Source organism: Pseudogymnoascus verrucosus, assembly GCF_001662655.1.
Source record: "Pseudogymnoascus verrucosus strain UAMH 10579 unplaced genomic scaffold scaffold_79, whole genome shotgun sequence".
Taxonomy (NCBI): domain Eukaryota; kingdom Fungi; phylum Ascomycota; class Leotiomycetes; order Thelebolales; family Thelebolaceae; genus Pseudogymnoascus; species Pseudogymnoascus verrucosus.
This window is the reverse complement of record NW_017263730.1, coordinates 52,049-69,677: the sequence shown is the minus strand read 5'-3', so window position 1 is coordinate 69,677 and position 17,629 is coordinate 52,049. Positions and strand designations below refer to the sequence as shown.

The 17,629-nt window shown below is 53.2% G+C and overlaps 6 protein-coding genes across 6 annotated transcripts; 4 read left to right on the top strand and 2 right to left on the bottom strand.

Moving 5' to 3' along the window:
• Positions 1-495: 495 nt before the first annotated feature.
• VE01_10468 (uncharacterized protein) lies at positions 496-2,025 on the top strand (the record flags this gene model as incomplete). The annotated part of the gene is made up of 3 exons (XM_018279866.1): positions 496-505; positions 1,151-1,668; positions 1,735-2,025. 3 exons carry the CDS (start codon positions 496-498, stop codon positions 2,023-2,025), a joined length of 819 nt encoding a protein of 272 aa, XP_018125379.1.
• Positions 2,026-2,039: 14 nt separating this feature from the next.
• Positions 2,040-5,741, bottom strand: AMS1 (Glycoside hydrolase, 38 vacuolar alpha mannosidase). Its single transcript, XM_018279865.2, has 3 exons — positions 5,403-5,741; positions 3,594-5,340; positions 2,040-3,544 (listed from the first exon to the last, which is right to left on the bottom strand). Exons 1-3 carry the CDS (start codon positions 5,546-5,548, stop codon positions 2,204-2,206), a joined length of 3,234 nt encoding a protein of 1,077 aa, XP_018125377.1. The 5' UTR covers positions 5,549-5,741; the 3' UTR covers positions 2,040-2,203.
• A 1,791-nt stretch (positions 5,742-7,532) lies between these two features.
• VE01_10466 (uncharacterized protein) lies at positions 7,533-8,785 on the top strand. Its single transcript, XM_018279864.2, has 2 exons — positions 7,533-7,873; positions 7,927-8,785. Exons 1-2 carry the CDS (start codon positions 7,639-7,641, stop codon positions 8,466-8,468), a joined length of 777 nt encoding a protein of 258 aa, XP_018125376.1. The 5' UTR covers positions 7,533-7,638; the 3' UTR covers positions 8,469-8,785.
• A 781-nt stretch (positions 8,786-9,566) lies between these two features.
• On the bottom strand, positions 9,567-10,192 carry VE01_10847 (uncharacterized protein). The gene is made up of 2 exons (XM_059464295.1): positions 9,828-10,192; positions 9,567-9,775 (listed from the first exon to the last, which is right to left on the bottom strand). Exons 1-2 carry the CDS (start codon positions 9,970-9,972, stop codon positions 9,591-9,593), a joined length of 330 nt encoding a protein of 109 aa, XP_059320278.1. The 5' UTR covers positions 9,973-10,192; the 3' UTR covers positions 9,567-9,590.
• VE01_10465 (uncharacterized protein) lies at positions 9,693-12,472 on the top strand. The gene is made up of 4 exons (XM_018279863.2): positions 9,693-10,716; positions 10,913-11,151; positions 11,202-11,304; positions 11,403-12,472. The coding sequence occupies exons 1-4, from the start codon at positions 10,520-10,522 to the stop codon at positions 12,211-12,213; spliced, it is 1,350 nt and encodes a 449-aa protein (XP_018125358.1). The 5' UTR covers positions 9,693-10,519; the 3' UTR covers positions 12,214-12,472.
• Positions 12,473-12,753: 281 nt separating this feature from the next.
• Positions 12,754-17,568, top strand: VE01_10464 (uncharacterized protein; the record flags this gene model as incomplete). The annotated part of the gene is made up of 4 exons (XM_018279862.2): positions 12,754-12,835; positions 12,894-15,706; positions 15,756-17,502; positions 17,564-17,568. Exons 1-4 carry the CDS (start codon positions 12,802-12,804, stop codon positions 17,566-17,568), a joined length of 4,599 nt encoding a protein of 1,532 aa, XP_018125378.1. The 5' UTR covers positions 12,754-12,801.
• Between the last annotated feature and the right edge of the window lie 61 nt (positions 17,569-17,629).

Here is a 17,629-nt window from a genome sequence, read left to right as displayed (position 1 = left end):
TAGTTTGAGGGCTGTATCAATTCATATCTTCCTATTCTACTGAATGCTACCCGCACAGTTTAACAGAAAGTAAATGTGGAGTTTTTGACGCAACATGGACTAGGACGTACACTATGATGTGAAGTTGGAAAGTGATTTGTTATTAGACATCTAAGTTTATTACTCTCGATCTTTAAATAAAGACGAAAGCAAGTAAAGAACTAAGTGAACCTGTCCTAGCCTCTCCTATTTAACAGTATAGCAGTAGCAAAGCAATACAGAGCAAACACCGGAGCTGTAGCTAATGCTGTATAGCCACTTGCTAGCAGGCATAGCTTGTAAAGACCTACATGAACCTTTGAAGTGTTACAGCGGGAACCTACAACTCCTGTACCAACCTGACTATTGATAGGGTAGTCTAGATCTTGGTGTTCGTGGTGGCGTAAAGCAGCAACCAAAGCCAGCTGAAAACAGCAGCTCTGGCATCACAATCTTGCATAAAATTATAAAATCTATATGCTTCTAGGTATAGATAGTATTATATATTTTTTTATTTTAAAAATCCAACTATATCTCCATCTTTTTGCTATCTTAAGTTACGTTAAGTACAGTTTACCATATAAAGGTACCTGTAATATTTAGTAGTTGCAAACGTATATTGCTCCTACATCTTCTCACGAACGCACTTTCCTTCCACCCGCGATTAAGTAGTAAATAGAGTTGTAGAAGGGGGCTTTCTTCTCCCTTTACCTCCCAGGCGAGCTGCAACCACATACAGACCAATACCTCCTCCAAATTGGGCGCAGAAATCCCCTATTTCATTATTTCTTTGTCTACCAGCTACAACGCGCTAGACCACACCAGCTTCCGCGAGGCGGACGACTGGCAACATACATTTCAATATCAAGTTTACACACTCAACCTGGCGTTATTCCCATTTCCAACCACCGTGCACTCCGACACCCCAGCTACCCTGAACTCTACCACATCTCCACACACACATCACGTCCTCAAGGTCCGTTAGGACGAGGACGAGTTTCTTCCTCCTCAGCTGCCTCTACCAGGCCTGCTACCCCTACAACAACCATGGCCCCCTCATCGCCACCACCCCCACCCCCCCCATCTCCCGCCTAACCGACCAACGGATCCACCGAATCCAACAAATCCGCAGCCCTCAAGATCCTCAAAGGCCTCCGGAACCATGAACCAGCAGCAGACGCACGCCTCGAGGTCATCAACGCATTCCTTCTCTCGATCAAGCGTGCCGCCGACCTAGCCAACCTCGAACCCAAGGACCCCAGTCTTCCCCCTTCCACCAATGCCAAGACCATCAACATATTCCCCAAAGAACTCCAATACCTCAACACCACAAAAGCCGAGACCCATCTCCGGCGCGTCCAAGCCGCGCGCAACCAGGACCCAACAGCTGAGCAATTCACTAATGCCGAGCTGGATGTCGAAGTCCAAGAGCGTGGGAAACTAACGGAGTTCATGCATGATACGTTCCGGCGGAGGAAGGGAAACGTCAACCTAGCTGTCATCATGGGTTTAGCACCGTGGACTAACTTCGCTGCTGCGGATCAGGCGGGGCGGACGGAGGGTACGAGGAGTGCAGAGGAGAGGAGGAGGTTGTGGGAGGAGCCTGAGACGCCGGGGAATGTTATTGTGGTTAAGTGGGAGGATAATGTGGTGGGTCCCCCCCCCTCCCCCCTCCCCTATCCCACAGACAGCACAGAATATCCTAACAGTAACCAGATGACCATATACGACCCCTCATGGTCCACCAACAGCCGCACCTACTACCGAGACGGAAAAGTCCTCCGCCTGCGTGAAATCAGCGGATGGTCCCTCGTAGCTGCGCTGCGGACGGCGATTAACAAGCAGGGAACGAATGTGCGGCTTATTCAGGGAGGCGGGGGTGGCAATCATCATGGCGAGTCCCGAAGGATGTCGTATCGTTGGCTTGTGGAGGAGGTTATTGCGGCGATTGAGCCTGCTGAGGCTAAGCCTGTTCGGTGCACGGATTGGGTGAAGATCGTGGCGTGAGCTGGATGGGTGGTGGCGGGGTAATATAGTGTTATTAGTAGGAGGGAGACTCTGCTTATTACATACATTTGGAGACTAAGTGCATACCATCGAGCTCATCACATATTCAATTTGACTCTCCGGGGCTACCACTGACTCCCCCTCCCAGCCGTTAAACCTTCGCAGGACTGTCTCCCCCCTAAACCTCCAACCTAAACGTAGCAACCTCAAACGGCCTCAAGCAAATCCTCACCCCTCCCTCCCCAACCTCCACCTCCACCCCCTCATCCTCCAACACATTCGTCTTCCACGCCTTTTTCACTTTAAACCCCGTCTCAATCACCCCCCTACTAGTCCCCCCCAAACTATCAAAGATCCTCAGCACCACACTCCTCCCCCCCCTCTTCGGCAGCTCCCCCCGACTAACATCCTCATCATCCTCCCCCCTCTTCACCGTATCAAGCACCAGACTCGCATCCCCCGTGATACGGATATCAAGTACATTCAGCGCCTCCACCGCCGCCACCGGCGCGCGCAGCACACGCATGGGGTTGTTAAACGCATACCCCGCCCTGATCGTCTCACTTCCCAGCTCCCCCTGATGCGGTAACAACGCCCATTTAATCTGATGCCTCCCCATATCCGCATGCGCGTCGGGCGCCTTGGGGGCTCTCAGGAGACTAAGTCTCATCACATTCCCACACGTCGCGAACCCGTACTTCGACTCGTTGAGCACCGACACGCCGTAGCCATGCTCGCTCAGATCAGCCCACTTGTGGCAGCAGACCTCAAACTTGGCCATGTCCCAGGTGGTGTTGTAGTGTGTAGGGCGGCGCACGATGCCGAATGCCGTTTCGTATGAGGCCTCGGTGTTGCGGATGTCGACGGGGAATTCGACCTTGAGGAAGCGCATGGTTTCGCGCCACTCGACGTTGGCGGTGATTTCGACGAGGGAGGGGGTGTTGACGAAGGCGGCGCTGAGGCTGATGGTTGTTTTGATCCAGGAGACGTCGCTGATGCGGGTCTCGCTCTGGACGCTGACGCGGTGGGGGGTGTTCTCAACGACGCGGGTGCTGGTGGCGTGGAGCTCCTTGCGTGAGTCGAGGTGGTACACTTCGACGTCCCAGGCTTGCCAGTAGAGCGGCTTGTCGTCGAAGATCACGAGCTGGTTGGCCCGGCTGCCTTTGGGGATGACTTCGCGGCCGGCTCGGTGGTCGTAGAGGGATGTGATGTTCCCGCCTTCGACCTGGACTCTGAGCTGGTCGTTTTCTAGGACGAAGACGTCTTTGATGACTTCGCGGACTGTCACGGCTGGCTTTTCGGCGATGTTGAATGGCTTGATTTTGATGGCAGTTCCGCTTCCACAAACTACGCCGACTGCGGTCTCTGAGATTCTCACGATCTCTTTGCGATACCATGGAAGGGTGTTCACAGCAACAAGTCCACCACTGACCCCAGAAATTACAGGGTCCTCAAGACCAAGTGCTTTGTGGGCTTCTTTTAAAAGTCTATGCCCAGTTGTGAATGCCTTTTCGTAAAGCTGCAAGTTCAATTAGAATGTTTCAAGTAGTTGGGTAGGGGGTCCTTACTTCATCGGAGTCGTCGTAGCACATCTCTATCGAACTCCCCGGTAGGCAATCATGGAACTGGCACAGTAACGTAGCCTCCCATATATCATCTATATCCTCCTTAGGATACTTGTATTTCGAATTCTTAAGAGACGCAGCAGTAGCCAAAAGCTCAATATCACGAAGCAGGAACTCAGCCTTCCGATTATTGCGCTTGTTGTTCGCCTGGGTCGTGTATGTCCCACGGTGAAGCTCAAAGTACAGCTCACCATACCAAGTGACGAGATCCAAGCCCTTCCCAATTCGGTCTTCAAGTCGGTCATAGAAGTCCTCCACGGACTGTCCCATGTGAACTCTAGGCAATGAGCCTATTTTATCACTCAACCCTCTGCAACGTCTGAGCTTCTCCAAATGCTCCCATGTAGGACCGCCACCACCGTCACCCTTCCCAAAGACCAAGAGCGAGGTCGCATCCTGATCCATCGACTTATGTTGGGTTACGCTCTTACGAAGGTCGCCAAGGTTAGCTTCCGCAGTATACGTCTCAGACGGACACATGTGGCAGATAACCTGGCTTCCATCAAGGGACACCCAATTGAACGTGGTGTGCGGGAATTTATTGATATTGTTCCAGCTCAACTTCTGGGTAAAGAAGCGCTTCATGCCCGATTGCCTGCACAATTGCGGGAGTTGCGCGGAGTAGCCGAAGGTGTCTGGAAGCCAGAACGTCTTGCATCGCTCCCCGAAGTTGCTCTCGAAAAAGCGTTGGCCGTATAGGAACTGACGAGCAAGTGATTCTCCACTTGGCATATTTGTATCGTGTTCCACCCAGCTACCTCCAACAGTCTGGAAGTTACCCTTCTTAATATGCGCCTTGACTCTATCAAAGAGGGATGGATAGAACTCCTTCAACCATTTGAATTGCTGTGCTTGGGAGACCGTAAAACGATGCTCTGGATAGGAATCAAGGAGGTTGCATTGACTTGTCCAACTTCTGGCGACCTTTCTTTTGGTCTCGGCCCATGGCCAGAGCCAACATGTATCGATGTGGCAGTTACCAATTCCATATACAAGAGGTTCGGTGCCGGTTTCGTAGACCTTTTCGGAGTCTACGTTCTCACCCAAGTATTCCTGGGCAATCTTCCTACCTTTTATAATCGAATCCTGGTTGCCAGCCTCGAAAGCGTCAATTATTGACGTTGCGACCTGAAGTGCTTTGTGCTGCTCCCAGGAATTTTCTGGGAACTCTTTCGCAGCATCGCCAATAACCCAGAAGTCCAGGCGTAAAGCCCTCGCCTGAACGTTAACGGCGACAATCTCCGCCTTGCCTAGTCTGAAATACCTGTTTGGATCAGGTGGCTGGATGGAGTCTCCTCCAGGAGCATTGCCGAACATGCCATTACAGGCCATCTCGACGTATACGATATGTTCTTTCCCGTCTCTGAAGGAATCAGGAATAACCCATTCTACTCTTTCGCCTCCGCCTGTTAGGCCCTGCAATGGGTGGCCATCCTCAGACCACACGAGCGCCTCGTTATTACCATCCCAGTGTAACTCAAGAAGCTCCTTCTTCAGTAGCTCCTTAGGAATTGTGATAGCCACCTTGAACCAGTGGGTTGACCACGACGGGCCAAAAGACTCGCCGACTTTGGTGGGCTTAAAGTCGTGGGAAACAGCATCTTTGAAGGGCGGCCGAGCAAGGTCTGGCACGTTATAGACTGATAGTCTGACATGCGGTTCTCCAGACACCACAGCCTCATTCAGCATACTATCAAATACGTAATCAGCGACGGTTCTGGTATTATAATTACCGCCATTAAATCAACTCACGATCGTAAGTTTTGGCTCTCATATTGGCCACCCGCCGTAAACGAGTTAATGCGCTCCTTATAAATCCGCGAGATCCGCTGCCCGACCGGTTTCGCAGACAATTGAGGATACTGGCCGTCTGCCTCCGCAGCAGGTTGTCCGCCCATGATTGTGTCTTTCAGTGCAGCAGTGGTTGTCTTGAGAATGTTCTCTGGCAAGTTCGTGCTGCGGAGTGAGCATTCGCTGGTTAGCCACCGAGCTACCAAGGTCACGGCAGGGATGATGTGCGGGGCAGAGACCAAGTGGGAAGGCGATAGGGAAGAATCTGGGGTAGAGTCGTCACTCACGAAGACATTATAGCATTGGTTTTTGGAGATTTAAATAATGACAGAAGAGGACTATGGAATATAATATGAAGAGTAGTAATAGGTGTTTAAGACAGCTATGAGGTAAACTGTTGAATATCGTGTCTTACCCCTCATTGCTGTCTTTGTCAGGCCAGGAACGGTGCTAAGGTTACTAAGGTTACTCGAGGCATGATGATGTGGTGTCTCGCTCCTTCCCAATTGTCGTCCAATGAGATAATCAGCACATGACTTTGATTATTAAGGAAGTTAGTAGGAGGTTGATTTGCAGTTTGTTTATTGTCTTATAATGCACAATATATCTGTCTTGGCATTGCCATATTCAGAAATTCCCATAAGCCAGGGTTAGGTAGGTGTGTTGTTGGGATGGGGATGTATGTGTCATGTGACTCGCGCGTTGTATTGCTTCAAGGAGAACGTGAGACGTGAGGCTTGATTGAGGTTCCCACTTCCCGACCTGAGACTCCAGACTCGATACTCGAAAGACATGAGACCTCGCTTAAATGATGTCAGCAATCAGGAGACAAGAAAAGATAAAAAGATAAGCAATGTGGAGGATTAGTTCTTCCGTTCCTGACGTTAGTTTCACTGGATCGGCCCATTAGACCCGGCTATCCCCAAAGCAGGTAAGCTGTTGTGGTGTGGTCGGTCAAATCCGTGAGATGCGCAAGATGCCTAAGATGTCGGTCATGGGCGGTCAGAACCTTCAGACCCTTAAGAATCTTGCTGATCCCCTTTTGCCTCCACAGTCCAACACACTGCCTAACGCTGCCTATCGCTAGTGTTCTGATGGTGTGTGGTGGTGTCTCCATGCTTGCTTCCTTTTTACTCCTTTGGGCACTAGAGGGGATTAGCCGTAATTGCGCACTGTTGCTTCTGTTGCTAAATTCCCACTTCTCCATGGGTAAATATTCCCCCCAGCTGCCTCATTGGCACATTCATCCAATAAGACCCGTCAACGTCGGAATGTGCGGCACCATGGCTTAGATCCACTGTCATCCACTGTCATCCACTATAATCCACCAACCATCCACCGTCATCCACCATGGTCCACTCGCTGTCCACTCACTGTCCATTCACTCTGCTGCTGTTGTCGCTGCTGCGCCGCCCAATGCACTTTCCGTCTACGCATCCTTGATTGGATGCGTCGAGGCACAGGTGAAGTGACAAACAGAGACACCGACACCCATGGGGCCAATGCATGGATGCGTTCGTTGCGTGCTGCGGACTCTTTCTTGCTCCCCCCCAGCCGCACCTACCTCGTGGCTTTCAGACACTGTGCCGCGGGTGCTCTACAACCATGGACCCTTACCGTGTCAGCGATGAGCCCCCCCAACAAACCAAAGAAACGCCTCAAATCAATACATCGTCTGTCTACCTACCACCATTGCCGCAATCAAGGCAAGGGGCTGAACATTTGCCGTTCCTAGATCACTTGATGATTCGCCTCATCCAGCTGCAAAAGGTAGGTTCCGGGGAAATATTGAGAGACTTTCTCGCCATCTTGTCCGCCCTGGGCTAGACTTATGGTTTATTTTGGGAGACACACCCCAGTCCAACCCTTCGATATGATCGTTAATTTCTTCCCTGTGAGTATCCACCTGCCTGTTGGTCCGCTAAGATGGGCAGTTCGATGGACTTCACACCCAATTTCCAATGAGGCCCTCAGGTAAGAGGATCCCTGCGGGGGCTGACACTGGACTGGCGCCTGGCCCTCGCTGCCTATGTCCATCTGCGACACCTCCGCCTTCAGCTTTCTTAACCTTTTACACTTTACATTACTGCGCCGCTGACCTTCATTTTTTTGTTATTTCTGCCCTTTGTCGCTCATTCAGTATCCTCGGATACCAGTCACTCTTTACACCGATCGACCTCGCGTTCAATTCTTCAACATGCAGTACTCATTCGCAAAGGCCTGCCTTTTGGCACTCGCCACCACCACCAGCGTCCTCGCTCAAATCCCCGGCTTCAATGTCCTCACCGCACCAACCAGCCACGAGGTCATCCCGGCCGGCTCGACCTTCACCATCAGATGGACTCCCAGCGACCCTCCCGCACCCATCACCCTCCTCCTGATGCAGGGCAAGGACGCCCAGAGCCTCGACATCGCCGAGCAAGCCATCGCCAGTAAGTTCCCCTTCCCCAATCCTGCGGCGCAGCACACCTAACAACCACTACAGGCTCCATTGACAGCGCCGTCGGCCACTTCGACTGGACCGTCCCTGCCTCCGCCCCCTTCGCCGCCTACGGTATCCTGCTCCAGCTCGACTCCAACCACGATCAATTCCAATACTCCAACCCATTCACCATCTCCGGCGGCGAGGGCGGTTCCACCGCCGGCGCCGGCGAGGGCACCATCAGCATCTCCACTGCCGAGTCCACCGAAGGAAAGTCAACCACCACCATCAAGGTCTCCCAGATCTCCACCGCTGCCGAGCCCACCACCACCTCCTCCTCCACCAAGGCCTCGTCCACCTCTACCAAGGCAGCCCCATCCACCACCTCCACCGAGGCGTCCACCACGACTGCTGAGTCTACCACCGAGGCCCCGAGCACCACTGAGGCCCCATCCACCACCCTCGAGACCAGCATCACCCCACCCACCTCCACCGAGGCGCCTACCACCCCGCCATCCGCTACCCCCACCGGCGCTGCGCCCCGCAACGCCATTGTCGGCAGCGGCCTCCTCGGCGCTATGGTCATGGTCTTCGCGCTCTTCTAAGCTGTGCTTATGTAGAGATGTGAGAGGGACGATTATTAGAGGGATTGCGGGGTGAGGCGCTTGGCGCGCGGAGAAGATGGGGGATGCTAGAGCGATATATTTTTACGGAAAATTTTGTTATGTGCTGGGGAGATTGGGATCTTATCTTGTTATAAAGTGTAACGTACGTGTGTACTTGCTTGCTTGCTTTCGGCGAGGGGTTCGTTCCCTGTTTTTATCTAATCCTGTGCTCTTGCTCTGTTTGTCTATTTGTCTTGGATGGTTTTGTGAGATCTCTTCGAGTGGTGCGCGCGTGCGACGGAATACTTAAAACGGTCCTCTTGACTCGCGCGCAATTGTCACCCACATAACCTGTAACCGTTGCATCGTCCGCCCTATATGCATTGATAATAAACCCAGAACCCGGACGAGCTGAAACGTATAACCCCCCCACCCCCGCATTCCTCCATCCCACACCTCCCCCTCCTAAAACCTCCCTCTACCCGGTGGAAATCTCTGGCTATCAACCGGGAAATCGCTTTCCCGGTCGCTATGATGATGACTTGTGAACCCTGTGGAGCTGAGATGATGTCGGCGGATGGGTGATGTATGCTTGTCCAGCTGTCAGACTGGGGGTCAGACGCGGGGTGTTGGGGATTGGATTGTCCGTTTTCGACTGCGACTGCGGTGCCGTTATTAGGATGCGACGTGGGGAGGTGGTGGGTTAATATGTAGACTAATGCGCGGTTACTTCGCCATGTTGGCGGGTGGTGGGTGAGAAGTGGTGTAGAAGGGAGGGGAGAATTGAGAAGTCTTGGCTGTCGCTGTCGAGGAGGGGCATCGTTTGCGATTATAATTCCTGCTTTGGAGCACCATGAAGGCGGTAGGGATTGATTTAAAATATACAGCTTGCCAATTACTCAATCCCAAAATCCAACAATTTTATTTCCCCAATAAACACCTTTCTAATAACGTAGGCCTCTTTTTAAGCTTCCAAACAAAAAAACTCGTCATCCCGTATCTAATCGCAACCTTGATGTCTGACAACCCCCCCACCCCCGCACCCGCCGTTCCAAGACACCCCTCACCTCGTATCCATCATCTATCATTTTATTTTCCCCCCCGCCCAAAACAAAAAGATCATCATGCATAAAATAAAAAATCCAAAACACAGTCCACAGTCCATAAATCCATCAACAACTCTCCTTCCCCCATATTAGGCTCCTGTTGCTGATGCTCCACCCCCACAGAAGTGATAGTAAGATAGAGCTGCAGTAGAAAACAAGGCTTACACACCACGCCCACCACCCATCCATTGGCACCCCTTGCTATCATGCAGTCAAATCACTGCAGCACACACGCAAGCAGCCACTCACTCACCCAAACCGGCTATCACACCACGGCCTCCACGCTCTTGAGAGGTGCCACGATCCCTGTGGAAGGCGAGGAGGCAGATACCCGCCTTGTGCGGATGCTTGCCTCTGCTCCGCCATCCTCTTCCTACCTTTCCTGCTGGCTCCTCCATATCCCCAATATAATCACTCTACACTATTCTCCCCGTACCATATATACCGGGAGCTTCCGCTGAAATGATAGTACCATGATATCGTAACCCAAGCAAATACGTCACTAACGGACACTCCCACGACACGAACCGCATCGCATGATCCGCATGACCCGCACCAGCCAGCGGGCCCTCTAAGCCCTACCATACCCATACCCATACCCATACCCATACCCGCCCATCACCCGGCTTGGATACCAGCTAGGTGTGAATGAGCTGACACCTCGTTCTTTGGTTGGCTGCCCCCGTAGAGCCGCAGCTGCAGCCTGGAGCCTCGTCGGGTGCTTGCGTGGTGAGGGCTGCTGCGGGGACGACGAGTCTTTTGTTGAGTTCAGCGCAGCCTTCTCATCATTTCTTTTCTCGGGTTATCTGCAAGTTCGTCCAGCAGTCTGTCCCTGTCATCGAGGCTGGTTTAGTGAGGCGGAGAAGACAGAGTTGGACGATAGGATAAGGATTTAAGTGTTGTCTGCTGTTTTAGGACAGACGATCCGGACGGGAGCAGAGAGGGATGTCGACCATAACGACGCCCCGCGCGGAGTCCTCGGCTGCGGCGCAGAGGGGAAAGGAGCGCACGTTGGCGGATGCGATGAGGGAGCCGAGCGTGGCGGTGCCGGCCGTGGTGGTGCTGGATGAGGCGCATGTGGAGGTGCCGAGGAGGGTGTTCGTTAGTGTCAAGAAGGACTTGTGGCTTTCGACTGTGGATGGGTGAGTGGTGTGTTTTTTATCTTATTTTGCTTGTTTGTTATTCGGTTTTGCGGGTTTTGGCATGGGGGTTTAGGGGTCGATGGGAAGGGAGGGCGTTGGGTGGTGTGGATTTTTGTTGGATGGTTTGTTGCTATGTTGGGAGTTTTGATAAGGGTCTTCTTGTGGGAATTGGTTTTAACATTATGTTCTCTCTTAGGCGCCATCAATCGCCGATTATACCAGTCAGGTGCGGGCCTGAAGCGGAGACGTTCTACGTTCACAAGGATATCCTCACGAAATCGGAGTTCTTCAGGAACGCGCTTGATGGGCGGTTTAGGGAGGCGGACGAGCAGGCTGTGGACTTGCCGGAGGAAGACCCGGCGTTGTTTAGCTTTGTGGTGGCATACCTTTATGAGGGGAAATTTTCTCCTATCAAGCCTGCGGTTGATGCATTGGGTGAGTTTTTACGGTCTGGGGGGGTATCAATATGCTGATGATGGGTCTAGTTGTGGAACTTCCGAAAGGGAAGGGAAGGGAGGGAGAAGAAGAGAACGAAGAATCAGAAAGCGGCAGCGGCAGCGAAATCGGCAACAGCAGCAGTGACGACTCGTAAGGCCAACCTTCCAACCCCCCCCCCCCCCCCCCCCCCCCCCCCCCGGGCCACCAACCTCTAACCCCCTATCCCTATCACTAACAACCCTCCCCAGAATGCGAAGCGAACGCCGCTTCCAAGCCCGCCAACGCCGCCAACAGCGCACCTTCGACCGCCTCAACCGCAAAGAACCCGGCCGCCACCGCCTCGGCTGCAACTGTTCCACCTGCTTCAACCACAACCAGCGCCCGCCCTGCTGGAACTGCGGCGTGCAATCCAACCGTCCCCTTCCCCCCCGCCGCGCCTACGCAGGATACGTTGCTCCTCCCGGCGGCTGGGGTGTCCCTCCACCGCCGCCACCTGTGGGCGTCCATCCTCCTCATCCGGGGGCGATAATGCATCGTCGTGGCCCGCCGCGGCCGAGGGGGGGAAATCAGAGGAGGTTGTCGAGGGATAGGGGGGTGGTGGATCCGGCGCCGGAACCGAGGATGGATGGGGAGGATATGCGAACTTGGTTGATGGCGTATGAACTCAGCGTCGACGTGTATATCTGCGCCGAGCGATACTGTCTCGATGATTTCAAGTCCTGCATACGGCTCTGCATCATCGACTACCTCGAGACGGCCGGGATGGATGCCGCGCAGCCTCTTCTGCTGGAGTGCTGTAGAAAGTTGCATGCGGGGCTGAGTGCAAATGATGTGTTGCTGAAGATGGTGTTTGCGAGGGTGGGGTTTATGTTGGCGAGGTTGTGGAAGAATCATGGGGAGGAGACGCATTTGTTTTGGATGGAGAATGCGGAGGTGGGGGGGATGATTATGAAGGAGACGATGGAGAGGAGGGAGATGGATGCGGGGGAGGATTTGCCGGCTATGAGTAGGGTGTTTCAGGTTGGGAGGGAGAGGGAGGTGGTTGCGATGCACAGGTGACAGCAATAGGGGAGAGGGGGAGACTGTTTGTGAGTATTTGATGAGACGACTGGGACAGACTGACGATCCATAACGATATACGACGAACGAAGGGCATAATCTGTGGGTTTCTAGCGAAAAGGTGTGATGACAAGTTTTCTTATGTTTATTATCTATTGTATTTTTGGTGCATTAGCGTCTTCATTGTAGTTTGTAAGTTAGGATTATTTACTCTTTCATGACCAGAAATAATTGTTTTATGTGTTTATTATAAGTCTAGTAGGATTATTTATCAATGAGAACAATTTCTGTAGCGTCCCAATACAAATTGGAATAAAACCGCCGTGTGCAACTATGCAACCTAGAAACAGACCAGACATAAATTTATTTAACTGTTACCAATATTGGACTCTTATTCAAAGTGAAGTGTAAGAGGGGAAGTTGAATGATATATTGTCTTGGCAGTGGGAGCTTGAGCTCTCACCGCCTTACCACTCCGAGCTATTACTAGGGCAGTATCGCGATGTGGCCGGACCCCGATTGATAACCCCCCGTCCATGAATACAGATTGCCTCTAAGATGATCTGATGCTCCCAATAGCTGTCTGCAATGGAACAGCCATCTTCAAGCTCAAAGGTCACCGGTAAGCAAACCCAAACCCAACCCCCCGTGCCTACCACACCACTAACTCCACTCCACAGTTGAGTACTTCGACCCCTACAATGTCTACGAGCTTCTCTCCCCCGGCCTCCTGGCTCGACTCCCCCTCCGAACACTACACTGGGAATCCCACGCCGGCCCCCTAAGATCCATCCGCTCCCTGCACGTCGACCTCGTCCCCGCCGCCGACGCGCGCCCCCCCTCCTCCGCCAGCAGCCCCGAGCTCTCGCGCGTCAAATCCAACGACTCCACCATCAGCGGCGACGACGGCTTCCGCACGCAGCCCCTCGGGAAATCAAGCAACGACCGCGATCGCGAAGAAGGGAAGACGCCTGCTCCTCTCCAAGTCCCGGTGAAAGGGCGGCGTCACCAAATCCCCGGCCTGAGACAGACGCCGTACCTCAAAGTCCTGCTCGTAAGATGCGACGACAATGATACCTATAAAGCGCAGGCTAGGAAACAGGTTCGCGAGTGGGTGAAGGCGCATACGCCGCCGGCGCAGAGCACGGCGAAGCTTAGCGCGCAGGAGAATCATGATGCGTTTGAGTACCTGATTCTGCATGTTATTGTGCCGAACACGGCCGCGGCGACGCAGCCGCGCGTTAGTGCGAAGGGCGGGAATACCATCTATGAGAAGCTGAAAGCGGATTTTAATGGCACGGCGAAGGCGCCGGTGGATCGCGTCGCGCAGATCAGGATTGGTGTTAATGATGTGCCATACGATCGCCTGCCGCGAGTCGTACCCGCGATACCGGGGTCGTATACGGAAAGTGCGCAGGAGCACGAGGCGGCGTGGCAGGATCTGATTGCGAAGTTTAAGAAGCTGATTTTGGACTCGTTTGATATGCGGGTCACGCAGTATGAGGATGATATTAAGGAGAAGGATGCGCAGAGGGCGTTGCCGGGGTGGAACTTTTGCACGTTCTTTGTGCTGAAGGAGGGGCTAGCGAGGGGGTTTGAGAGTGTGGGCTTGGTGGAGGATGCGCTGGTTGGATATGATGAGCTTGCTGTGGGGCTGGATGCGATTATTAGGGAGCAAGCTGCGACTGGGACGGGGGCTGAACATGGCGGTTCGTTTTTGCCTTATACGGACGACTTATTCGGCCAAGTTGAGCAGGCCAAGAAGAGAATCGCGAACGGGGATGCTGTAGACCCGTCGGATTCAGAAGACACTGTCGACCTCCAGAGCTCCGATAATGCTCAGAAGGCCGACCAAGATGAGATCCTCCTGAGTGCAGACCGGAAGCCGTACCGTGAACTTATCTTGGCGAATAACATCTCGATATTCGACTTCCGATGCTACTTGTTCGCTCGACAGCTCTCCCTGCTCCTACGCATGGGAAATGCCGTATCATCTAGAGAAGAGCTTCTGGCCAAGTTAAAGGAGCAGCGCGAAACATCCCTTCTCGGAGTCGCTGCTCGGCATCCACCGACCCAGGCGAACGAAGAGGGAGAGAACCTCGCTCTTCTGAGCGAGATCTGTCGACGCTCTATTAACTTCCTGGCATCTATAAGCAGGATCATGCGCGACGACATTACATCTGCTCTGTATATATCGAAAGAGAAAAACCCTGACGCAAAGTCGAGTACATCGGAGGATCTAGCCACAGCCCAAGCTATCGACAATGTCGTATCGTCGTTTACGTTTTCTGTTACCCAGCAAATACTGGCTCAGACAGCAACGAAGGCGCTGCCAATTCCTGCCTCTAACTTGGCACCAATGAATGCAACGGATGGCCCTGACCAGGAGAAGGCAACTATCCCAGAACCTAAAACTATGATGCACCCCGCAAGGTCCTCATCACTCATTACGAATCCGCCACCAAGGGCGACAAGCCCTGGTGTATTTCCGGGCCGAAGAGCCAGCTCGGCTGCAGTTGATAGTAACGCCAGTGTCAGCTCCACGTTCTTAAAAGCCGGGCTTGAAGATTTGGCTGCCGGCAGAGCTCAGATTTACCTTCTCAGCCGAATTGTCCTTGAACGACTTGGTAAGAAAAGAAAGTGGTCTGTGGGATGGGAGGAGCTTCAATCTTCAAACGTTGGAACTGGTGCTATGGAAGAGGTTGATCTGAACTCTGACTCTAAAGAATCCCCGGACAAGTTAGATAAAGGCACGCCATCCCTTCAGGGGATTGACAATAAGCTTCTCCGAACGGCGCTGGAAACCCAGGAGGATTTCAACCGACTGTATGAGATATTAACGGATAAAGCCCTGCGCCACTTTTCAGTGGCAGGACACACTCAGTCTGTGCAGGCGAATATGGCAGACCTTGCGGTTCTGAGATATCACCTGGATGATTATGCTGGCGCAGCATCATATCTATACCGCATAACGCGATTCTACGGTGAATCGGGATGGGAGCAGATCCAGATGTCTATGCTGGTGATGTATACCAGGTGCTTAAAAGAGCTTAAGCGGAACGACGAGTATGTCAGGGTAGCTATCAACCTTCTGGCTAAAGCTGCTGGTCATGCGAAGAGCGATTATTTCCGAAAATCTGGGGTTAAACTTGGCCACGAGGACGCACTGCAGGCCCTCGAAGATGTATCCGTTGATGGATATCTGACGGAGCTGATGACGATTGTTCCTACTCTGCAGAATGATTTCGCCGTCTCATTGAAGTACTTCTTTGCTCGCATCGAAGTTGAGGGAGCTGCGAGGTACCATGAAGGCCGTGATAGCTTCTCTATTCAGCTTAAACTTCGGTACCTTCTTCCTGATGACCTGCATATTGACAAGGCAAAGGCTCGGTTGGTACCAGTTACGGCGGGACAGGCTCGAGATATATGGCTTGATTTACAGGAACCTATGGATTTGAAGCCTGGGATTAATAGGCTACAATTCCAGAGCAACGTAAGCATCCCCATCAACCACTCTATGATGCCATCTAACACTCGCGCAGGTTACTATTCCTGGGACGTACGTCGTTAAGCAACTCGTGCTATATTCGTCAAAGATGGTAATGTCTTACGAGACCGAGAGTGCACCGCCAGCCATGACACAGAGCATGGATTTCTTCAAATGCCCCCGCATCCGTCTATACCAACGCGCAGACTCATTTGACGTCAAGATGGCCGCCTCCCAAAATCTGCACCTGGACCGCCAAAGGGCTCTCGAGGTTACATTCTCATCCGGCTGGAACGATGTCGCTAGTGGCGAGATCCATGTCCGCGCCGCGACAGCAGGTCTCCGCCTACAAACTGCAGAGACGAAAGTGCTCGATGGCGAACTTGAGATCATGAAGAAATCGAGTCCAGGGGTTATTCGCTTTGGGGCTTTACCTGCGAATTCAACCGTTAAGCTTAGCTTGCCATTTAGTCTTGAGCAGGAGACAAGTACGCTAGCGCTTAAGGTTGAAATGTCGTACACGGTGGGCAAGGAAGTCTTCTTCCTCGCATGCAGCCCGACTATCTCGGTGCTGTTACCTCTCGGCGTCAATGTGCAGGATGTATTCAAGCGGAAGGCGCTCTTTTCGAAGTTTACAATCTCATCCGCCACAACCAATCCTCTACGACTTCTCAGCTCAAGTCTCTCAGAATCAGATATTTACGAAGCCTGCAGTGGAGACGAATTCATGGACTCAGTAGTCATCTACCCCCGCCAGTCCGCGTCACTCCTCTACCGAATCAACCGCAGAAAGACACCCATCATCCCCTCCGGCGGCAAGAAAAAGCAAGTCTCCTCCCTACAACTGAAGCTCCACTACATCTGCCTCGAAGAAGAAATCGACTCCGCCATCACCACCGCCCTAACCACCTCCCTCAAAACCACCCCTCTCCACCAATACACCCGCCTCATCATCCCCGCCATCCTCTCCGTCCTCCACTCCCGCCTCTCCGCCTACGACCTCGAGCGCGCCGCCCTCCTCGGCGAACTCCTCACCTCCACCCTGCTGGACACAAACTGGTCCCCCTACTTCGGCGGTCTGCACACCTCCTCCCAGCAACCCACCGACGTAATAACGCAAATAGCGACTTGGATCCGCGAATTCCACGCCGCGCACCCGTTCATCCCGCTTCCGCCTTTGGTCATCACAGCGGATACTATAGCGCAGAGCCGCTCTATCACCATCCCTGTCGCTGTACCGTCTATAACAGTCGTCCACACCGCGGATTTGCAACTCACCACCCCCTCTCCCCACGGCGCGGAGACTACCACCGACGACGAGCTCGTCGCTGTCACTAACCAACCCATCCCAGCCACCTTAGTCCTAAAACACACCCGCGCCTGGGACAACCCCGACTCCCCCCACCGCGCCACAGAACTGGCATTCACATACGAGCTCAGCGCGCCCTCAGACACCTGGCTCCTCGGCGGGCGTCGCAAGGGGGGTTTCAAGATCCCCGCCTCCGGGTCTGCGCCGCCGACAACACTACGGTTCCCCGTTCTCCTCATCCCGCTACGCGAAGGGTACTTGCCGTTCCCTAGTTTGGAGGTTAAGGCTGTGCCGGTGGTGGGGGAGAAGAAGGGAGAGGGGAAGAAGGAGGGGGAGAAGGGGGAGGTGGGGAAGAAGGAGGAGGAGGTGAGGGTGACGAGTGAGTGCGATTATGGGAATGTGGCGATGCTGGTTAGGGTTTTTAGTGATGCGTTTAAGACGACGGTTAGTTTGGATGCGAGTGGGCCGCAGGGAGGGGCGTGGTTGTTGGAGAGTAAGCGGAGGGGGGAGTGAAGGGGATTGGGGGTATGGGGGGGTGCTTTCGCTGCGCAAAGTATGATGGGGGGTTTTGTGGCTTATGACATAAAGAGTTACTAGAGACCAATATACCCGTTTGGTTA

Coding starts and splice junctions, on each gene's coding strand:
- VE01_10847 (XM_059464295.1), bottom strand. CDS start 9,972: ATGGAGGAGCCAGCAGGAAAGGTAGGAAGAGGATGGCGGAGCAGAGGC. Junction 9,776..9,827: donor TGGTGTGATAGCCGGTTTGG/GTGAGTGAGTGG, acceptor ACTGCATGATAG/CAAGGGGTGCCAATGGATGG.
- VE01_10465 (XM_018279863.2), top strand. CDS start 10,520: ATGTCGACCATAACGACGCCCCGCGCGGAGTCCTCGGCTGCGGCGCAG. Junction 10,717..10,912: donor TGGCTTTCGACTGTGGATGG/GTGAGTGGTGTG, acceptor GTTCTCTCTTAG/GCGCCATCAATCGCCGATTA. Junction 11,305..11,402: donor AACAGCAGCAGTGACGACTC/GTAAGGCCAACC, acceptor AACCCTCCCCAG/AATGCGAAGCGAACGCCGCT.
- VE01_10466 (XM_018279864.2), top strand. CDS start 7,639: ATGCAGTACTCATTCGCAAAGGCCTGCCTTTTGGCACTCGCCACCACC. Junction 7,874..7,926: donor CGCCGAGCAAGCCATCGCCA/GTAAGTTCCCCT, acceptor CAACCACTACAG/GCTCCATTGACAGCGCCGTC.
- AMS1 (XM_018279865.2), bottom strand. CDS start 5,548: ATGGGCGGACAACCTGCTGCGGAGGCAGACGGCCAGTATCCTCAATTG. Junction 5,341..5,402: donor GAGAGCCAAAACTTACGATC/GTGAGTTGATTT, acceptor CGTATTTGATAG/TATGCTGAATGAGGCTGTGG. Junction 3,545..3,593: donor GCTACGACGACTCCGATGAA/GTAAGGACCCCC, acceptor TTGAACTTGCAG/CTTTACGAAAAGGCATTCAC.